The sequence below is a fragment of the Buteo buteo genome, chromosome 1 (genome assembly GCF_964188355.1).
Source record: "Buteo buteo chromosome 1, bButBut1.hap1.1, whole genome shotgun sequence".
Taxonomy (NCBI): Eukaryota; Metazoa; Chordata; class Aves; order Accipitriformes; family Accipitridae; genus Buteo; species Buteo buteo.
This window is the reverse complement of record NC_134171.1, coordinates 20,414,855-20,423,643: the sequence shown is the minus strand read 5'-3', so window position 1 is coordinate 20,423,643 and position 8,789 is coordinate 20,414,855. Positions and strand designations below refer to the sequence as shown.

Sequence of the window (8,789 nt, the reverse complement as noted above, 5' to 3'; positions counted from 1 at the left end):
GAAAACAATATTGTCATATTTCCATGCTCCCACAGCCATCCTTGTGTTACTAACTGGAAGAAAGAGAATACAACTATAACCCCAGCACACTGCATCAGAGTTTGACGTAGTTGCCTTCCCCCACACCTCCCCGTAGAAGAGGGGTTTTCCTCAGTGCAGTACTCAAAGATTTTGGTGAAATATGGGAGAAAGATACACGCATGAAGTACTGGTATAGAAATGGGATTCTGGATTGTACTGGGACCAAGTCAGTTCTCAGCTGAAATAGTAATTGCACATATTTATTATTCATTATTCTCATAATTATGCATTATATAAGGATTCATTCTGTACATAACCTGGATCGCAGAAAGAAAATTACTTTGCTCGGTTACTGACAAAGTAAAACCATACTGAAATGCTTGACTTGTGTTTGTTTTGTCTCGGGTTACCTCTCAGCCAGTGGACTTTGGAACTAAGTTGAGTGTCATTTACTTACATAACTATTAATATCTGTAACATTTGATAAAATCTGTTCACACTTGCATTTCTGTTTCCAGCCCTTTCTGTTAAAAGTGAACATATTCGGTCAACTGCGACTCCAGATGAATAGCCATTTTATGCCCAGTAAACAAGTATATGAAGGTTACAGCGACTGGATGTAATTTTTCTGTACAGAAAATTATACCAATGTTAATTCCTGTGTGAAGCAAACAAAAAGATCAGACTAAAATGGAAGAAGTCTGACATTTTGCCCAGCAGACCATTAAGGAAGGCTGCCATCTCCCTTCAGCTGCATTAGTTACAAGTGAGTTGTGGCTGTTTCAATAATGTTCTTGTTAAACAGTTCATCCATGGGTTTCTAAACATTTGAAAGTTCTTTCTCTTGAATAAACTAAACAAGAAATAACTCATTAGTTATTCCTTCTGGTTTAGGGATTCAACTACACATGCTAGCATATGCCTAAACACAGTTAACTGTTAGTTTTCATCTTCTACTGCAATGGGAATTCTGTAACTTGCTCACAGGTCTTGATCTAACAAAGCCTTTACATTGCCTCAATCTTCGGTAGTGCAGAGTTCAAACACTATGACAGCTCATAATTAAACTAAATACACATCACCATCGTAGTTAATAACAAACTATTAATTTTAATTCTGAGTAGCTAATACTTTCAATTAGCCACCTGGTTAAAAATTACTAACAATTACATCATGCAAATAAATTGGATAATTTTCCTCATGCTAACACTTTTGTCTCAGTCATTCTAATCCATAGAGCATAATTTCTCATCTGTTTATGATATATATCCGAGCATTATGTCGAAACATTGGAGTCGAAAAACAGACCAAAAGAAAAAAGGCAATACAGGGACAATCGTGCACTTTTAGCTTTAGGTGAGCGCCCTCTTGTGGTATTTTAAAATAAAGAACAAGATGAAGAGCTGCTCGCTATTTCCAAATTAACAGCAACACGACACATAGTAACAATCCAGATGCAGGATGACTACGGGGACTAAGAAGTGGAACAATTCAACTTGCAAAGCCTTTATGTTCAAAAGGACTAAGAAATTGTGTTAATTACAGCCTGAGCCAACAAGCCAAACAGGTGTGTAAGACCACTCTGTCAGAACTCCTGAAAGATCCTAATCAGGCTAAATAAACCTACAGAAGCAGGATGGTCACTATGTACTTTTCACATGTTAATTAGCCTCCTGAGCTTAAATCTGTAGAACAGAAGGATCAGGTAAGACTTCATAAACAAATTCAGTTGACCAGGTACAGACTGGTTAAAACAAAACATTGGAACAAACACACCATGTACTTAACACACCTCTTCAGTTTTTGCACTCTCGCTTGCTGCTGGTTCCTAAAATAGGAAGGCAGATGGCAATCTGCCAGCCCCCATGGCTGCCCGAGTGCAAAGGACAGCAGAGCAGACGGCCACTCCAGCGCCCCGAGGAGCCCCTGCGCTCCAGGTCACCTTCCACCCGCTGAGGCTTCGCTGGCAGTTCCTAGCAGAGGTGCAATGCCTGTCCCAGATTTCCTGCTGGCATAACTGTCTTTTCCCAAGTAACTTAAAAAAAAAGAAAGCAAATTAGCTCTCTCCTAGTTGCATGTCCTTCTCCCTGTAATGGAATTTTTGCGTTGCCCCCACACCCCGGGCAGGTAGGCCGGGCTGCAGCTGCACCAAGGGACCAGATTGGCGTTATTTGCTGCGGACACTCACGCTACCGCCTTTGCTCACAGAAGCGTTGTGAGGAGCAGAAAAGGCTCGTAGCCCGACAGGAACCTCAAGGGAAGGTACGCTGCTGTTCCCAACAGTCTAATACTGAACTTGGGCTGGGGACACGCACACACCCCCCTCACCAACGGGTTCTTCACAGCCAAGAAGTCTAGTTTGTGGTGGGCTTCCCCCGCCCCCTCAGGCAGGGACGCCGCCGGCTGCGGGAGGCCGCGCCGCCTGTGGCGGGCCCACCCCGAGCGCGGAAAAGGGAGCCTCCCCCCACGGCGGCTCCGTGCGGCCTCTGTCCCTCTAGCAGGGGGCGGCCCAGAGCTCCGCCCAGAGGCCGAGGCCTCCCGTTGCCTGCACCGGCCGCAGGCCGCCCCGCAGGGGGCCCCCCTCGGCACGGGAGCCGGCGGCGGGGCGGGCGCGGGTCAGCCTCCGGGAGGGGAGGGGCCCCGGCGCTCCGTCGGCGGCGCCTGCGCAACATCACCCCTCGTCCCTCTCCGGCGGGAACCGGCCGGGTCCCGCAGGTAGCGCCGCGCCGGCGCTGAGGGGGAGCGGCGGCAGGAGCTGGTGCCGCCCGGAGCCGCCCCGCCGCCCGCTCCTGGGGGCCATGAACGCGGAGAACTTCGGCTCCAGCGAGCGGCTGGTGACGGCGGCCTACGTGCGCCAGGGGGCGCAGGGCCGCCGCGCGCACGAGCTGCGCCTGCGGGCCCTGCTGGAGCAGGTAACCGGGGCCGCCCCCCGCCCGGCACCGCGGCCCTGCCCGGCACCGCGGCCCTGCCCTCGGGGAAGGCAGCACGGAGCCGCCCGCCGCGGGGCGGTCGGCCCCGGCCGGAGTGTCCCCGCGCAGCCCCGGGAGCACGCAGGCCCGCCGGGCCCCGCGGACACCCGGGCCGTTCTGCCCCTGCGGCTCCCCCAGCGGTGTCGCGGCCCTGCGGCAGCCGCCCTGCCGGTGGGCAGGGGCACGGCCCGGGCGAGGTGGCCGGGGAGAGCTCGGCTCGGCCTGCCGTCGGGGCAGAGGCCTTGCGGAGCCCCAACGTGAGAGGCCGCGCTTGGGAGAGAGAAAAAAAATTAAAAAAAAGTGCCTAAGGTTGTGTGTTTGCTGAGAAGGGCTCAGCAAACAGTTAAAGAAACTTTTTTTAAAACAATAGGTTACTAACGTATTACATGAGGTAAAAAATGATAGTTGTAAGGTGCGAAGGCGATGCATTTCTTTGTCTGCAGTGTACAGAAATCAGTATGGATGAATTCTCAGGTGTTTCAGTTCTTGAACATCCTTAGTCACATCATCCCCTGTTTCAAACTTAACTTTCATACCACGCTTCAGAAGTGAATTAGTTTTACTGAATGAATTTTACTGTTACTGGGACGTGTAAAAAAAAAAAGCCTCTGAACTGCTGAGCTGCTATAGTAATGCTTCATAGGTACCTTTCCTCTGAGGATCTTTTCTGCAATTTGCAAAGATGAGTGCAGTTCTTAATGCAGTAAAGAGCATAAGAAAGAGCATGTCTCTGGTTGAAGGTTTGGACACATTATATTCTGTAAGTGGTTTCCTTACCTGTTAGATATCTACTAGAAAGGAAAATATGCAGATAGGAAAATGTGTTACAAGTGAAACTCTTTCCTTTCTGCACATAATTAATGTTTTTGGTTCTATAATACACACTTTTCTCCCTTTCATCCAGTTTTCTCTGTTGAATTCATGTAGTAGTAGATTCTTGTCTAGAGAATACATTGAATAACCTATAGTCTTCTAGGGAGTAATTAACGTGTATGTGCTGCAGTAGTTTTGTGTGTGCCTTAAAGAGTACTTGAAAGTGAAAAATATCCTGACTATTTTAATATCAGGATATGCTAATGTAATTGCACTTAATATATGGAAAAGTCTTTATTTAACTTTTCTCTCAATACAGGTTCATAACAGATCATATAAAACAGCATAATGAAAATACAAACTGCTGTTCAGAGTGGGAAAGAAGGGTAACATTAATCAAACAAGTTGCATAAAGTTTTGTTCATTTTTAATTTCCAAGTTTCATATTTACCTTTATTTTATTATTATTAAGGGAAAATGTCCTGAAGATGGATGGGATGAAAGCACCATTGAGCTCTTTCTTCATGAACTTGCTATAATGGATAGCAATAACTTTCTGGGCAACTGTGGTGTGGGTGAGAGAGAAGGAAGAGTGGCATCAGGACTTGTTGCCCGAAGGCATTACAGGTACAAATTATTGGCAATTTGAATTGCTCAGATTTATTACTAAAGCTTTCAAATGGCATATTTTATTGTGTTTTGTTATCGGAGACCTTGACAGCATTTGAGAAAAACAATATAATGCACTATTGAATTGATACAACTTTCTGTATTGAATTTTCATTAATAACTTATTGGAAAGTCTTGAATGAAAAAAAATGTTTTGTCAGGGTTATGTCCTGTATGCTGAACTCGTAGAAGCTTAAGATGTTGAGTTAACTGCATGCAAGGGAAGTAGAGATCTTCCTGTTTTAAAATAATCTATGCATTACTTGCCTTTTTTAATACTGCACATCTTTTTCATCTGCATATTGTAGTTGTAAAGTATCGAATGTTCCTAGTGAACAGCTATTTGTATTTTGTTATATTCATTAATATCTTTATAATGTAATTAGCTGATAATGCACATGAAAACCCAGTCCATCTGTAATAGATTTTATATGAAGTAGGGAGATCTGTAAAGACAAGAAAAGCTTTTAAAAGCTTGTAGCCCTTCTGACACTTGATGGGTATGTTGGATGCTATAGTTCTGGAGGCTCTGTGTTAATTTCTTTATGAATATACTTTTTTTTTTTTTTTTGCATAGAGTTCTGTTCTGAGTACCTTACTGTGATGTTTTATCTAACAGGAATGAAACAAAGTGAAATTTCTTGGAATGTTTCTCCTTGAAAGTTTAACACAAAGCATGTTAGAGACCAGAAGTTCAGTAAGCTTTACCATATGGAAGTTGAATTACTTAGGCTTAATGGCTTTCATGAGCCCTGCAGTACCATGAAAAATTAATGAACAAAGCCAGTAATACATCAGTTTGGCTTTTTTTTGTTGTTGTTTTCTGTACTACTCTCTAGTCTAGGATATGCCTGGTGTGGGAGGTGGAGGGTCACACTGGGGACAGTATCTGAGGAAGTACTGTTTTCTGACAATGCTGGACAAAGCATGCCCAGCTACTGGCCAGAGAGAGCCTGGGCTGGCACTTAGCTACTGTTGGTCTGATGCAGCTCTGTCACCTGCCATCTCACCTTCACCTGTGAGTGTCGGCAATAGCAAGGAAAAGCTTAGAGGCATCCTTCACACCACTTATTTTTGCAGTAAGTTTTACAGGTAACTTTGGGAGTGGTGGAGGTAGCAGGAGGTGGTTCTCAAGCTGTCTTTTCTTTCAGCTTAATAAATTCTAAGGCCAGTCTTAGGGAGGATTGCTCCTTAGGAAGGATTACGTGTGTGCAGAAAAGAAAGTAGTAACATGAGAAAGCTATTAAGAACATAGCAGCAGGAACAAGGGAAGAAAATATTTTTGATGGAGTGAGGATTATGTGCAAGTTTCAATTAATTATCAAGCTATTGTTGATTTCAACCTATAGCTTGAAATGGGGGGAAAAAAAAATTAAGCTGTAAAACTATGCTCCAAGAAGTTCCAAATTCCATACACTCATCAGACTACATTTTACTCTATTCCCAAGACAAAACCAGAATTAAAGCCATAAATAGATGTGTATTGTTACTACCTTACTTGAGCAGCTGCTCCATTTCAGCCATGGGTAAAGTTAGTTCTGTAAGCTTATGTTTTATGAACAATTTCAGAATCCTGCACTCCTGAAAGGTGCTAAATAATATCCAACATTTATAAACGCAGTTTATAAACATAATTTATAAACAGAATGCAGAGAGAGATGGTATTGCATGATACATAATATTGAATAGTAGAATGAGGTAGGTGAAGTGAAGATGTAGAAAAAGATTGCCAAAGTGATACGTTAACCTAACTGTCTTTCAGAACATTTTGTCACAGTATATATTATTTCTTTGCCCAATGGAGGTGAAGCATTTGTCAAGGGGAGTTTCTGTATAATACCACTATGCCTGTGGTATGCTACACTATAGGTAACTGATTTTTGTTTTCCTTGGAACTCTGTGTCTGAACATGTCAGCATTTATAATGCTAATCCAACAGACATCAAGAAGTGCTGAGGCGCGCCTAAAAGGAAGCCTGCCAGATGCTAAAGATGTTGCTGCCATAGGTCTTCTCAAAGTCTTTACTTGCATACTGGGACATTGTTGATCTACTGTTAAAAAAAAAATTTAAAAAATCATACAAATACACGTAGTTTGTTACAATGGAACTCATTATGGCAGATATTGATGTTGCATTGGATATAGCATTTTCCACAATTGTTTATCAAATTAAGTTCTTTTCAGTCAGCAAGAATTATTGTTTTGGGATGTGAAAAACCTTGATGTATGATTTGTAAACAAACTTTTTTGTTTAGGTTGATCCATGGAATTGGAAGGTCAGGTGATATTTCTGCAGTCCAGCCTAAAGCTGCAGGGTCTAGCCTTTTGAACAAACTTACTAATTCAGTAGTTCTGGATATTATAAAGCTGGCTGGTAGGTGTAAATCTGAAAATATCTCTCGTTTGTGGGGGCATGTCATGGGTTCTTCATGTCAATTTCTGACTTGTTTTTTATGGGCAGGTGTCCGGACAGTGACCAATTGCTTTGTGGTTCCTATGGCAACTGGCATGAGTCTAACTCTGTGTTTTTTAACATTGCGGCACAAGAGACCAAAGGCAAAATACATTATCTGGCCACGTATAGACCAGAAATCTTGCTTTAAGTCAATGATAACTGCAGGTAAGAAGGAACTGACTGATTATTCGGTGTGTTATTCTAACGGATATAAAACTTCATCTAGCAGAGTGATCAATTCATATGCTTGCAGTCAGATACAGAAAAGGCGTAATGCATAGTAGTTCTAACTGCTTTATTTCTACACTCCTGATTTCTAACATGCAATCACATGTATGAGTTATCTTCCTAATGCCTTGTGAAATGTAGGTGTATGCTGAGGTACAGAGGTGTCTAAAGTAGTCAATAGAGAACACAATGCTAAGGAAGTTACAGTTAGCTCTCAGAGTTAGATGCCTAATTTGCTGTCCTGAGAATTATGTAAAACCAAGGCTCACGGTTCAAATTTCTCTCTTAGATTTATGCAAAAAGCATATGTGTCCTAGGAATTGTGATCAGAAGGTGACAAGCTGTCTGATTTGCACATTCTTTTCTTTTAGAACATGGGAAGTGTTTGCTGCCCTATTTGTTTTTAATCTTGCAGTGTCACTCAGCTCGCTCAGGAAATGAGTTTGGTGTCTTTCTTAGTTCAAACCTTAATTTCTCTCAAATGGAGTTCCTTGTATATCAGTCTATAAGTAAGCTAAGGGTAGAATCTATCCCTGCACTGAAGCTGTCCCCTCTTGTAGACAGATGCATGGGACCAAGGAAACGGCAAGTGAGGGAGACCATAATTTTCCAGCTCAGTGCACATACCTGCAGGTGGTGGCATAGATTCTGGTCCTAGTTCCTAGGACACATTTATATTTTGCATAAAAGAATCATTACATAAAAATGACTAAGGGACGGGATTCTGTCCAGGTAAGATGCAGAGGTGTTTAAAAGGAATCAGATCAGAACAAATAGAACATATATATGAGAGAAGTGGGAGTGTTTTTGGAATATTATGCTCAATTTAGAACATCAAGCTAAGGAAATTATGTTTGTAGTGGAGATAGTTGTGAGGAAATATAATTGATCTATTAATTTTTTGACTAGTAAAGACAGCTATCACAAAATTAATTGAAAGAATTATCAACTAAAAATAAGTGAGAAGCAGGTATCAGGTATCTAACAACTATCTATTAAATGTAATCTCTGTCTTCTAGATCACTAATTGAAAACCGGATTAGGGCTAACAATGTCAATAAATCATTCTAGTCCGAGTTCTTCTGTAGAGTTTGAGCCTTACTTAGTCAGTGTTAAGGCATGGTGTTGAGCCATGAAAGAAAAATTCACATAGCTGTTGCCGTGTTACACTGCTTTGGAAATCACCCTTTTGCTTTCTGCTGCCCTCTTCTTTACATTCATTCAGTAACCTGAACATCTCTGTTTTTAAGACAGTAATAGCCTCTTCAGCTGGCATGATGTTGCTGCTGTGTCACACCTGTTTGGGGAAGGGAATATATGGTTTCCAGTGTTTTATTCTGTAAACAAAACCTTTCTGATTGATTTATTTATAAGCTAGAAATTTGAGCAACTAGCATGACAGGCTTCCCTCTTTAAGAAAGAAAACTCTTTAAGCGCTAGGTTAGGTCAACCATGCCTTTGTCTATCTGAATCTTGAAAATCTTTGAGGATGGAGATTGCACAGCCTGTGTGGATAGCAGTTCCAGTGCTGTGCTATCCTCTGAACGAAAAAAAAAAAAAAGGGTTTTCTTGCTGTTTATTTTGAATCTTTGGCTCTCTTGTCTTTGTAATTCCCTTTCAGATGGTTGGGGGCT

The 8,789-nt window shown here is 42.3% G+C and overlaps 1 protein-coding gene across 1 annotated transcript in view; it reads left to right on the top strand.

Annotated features, from left to right (window-relative positions):
• The first annotated feature begins 2,685 nt into the window (after window positions 1-2,685).
• Window positions 2,686-8,789, top strand: part of SEPSECS (Sep (O-phosphoserine) tRNA:Sec (selenocysteine) tRNA synthase) — a 29,525-nt gene continuing 23,421 nt past the window's right edge. The window contains exons 1-4 of the mRNA XM_075023936.1: window positions 2,686-2,933; window positions 4,276-4,430; window positions 6,728-6,846; window positions 6,934-7,092. Of these exons, the coding sequence (XP_074880037.1) occupies window positions 2,820-2,933; window positions 4,276-4,430; window positions 6,728-6,846; window positions 6,934-7,092 (547 nt within the window). The 5' untranslated portion in view covers window positions 2,686-2,819. The remainder of the gene's footprint in view (window positions 2,934-4,275; window positions 4,431-6,727; window positions 6,847-6,933; window positions 7,093-8,789) is intronic.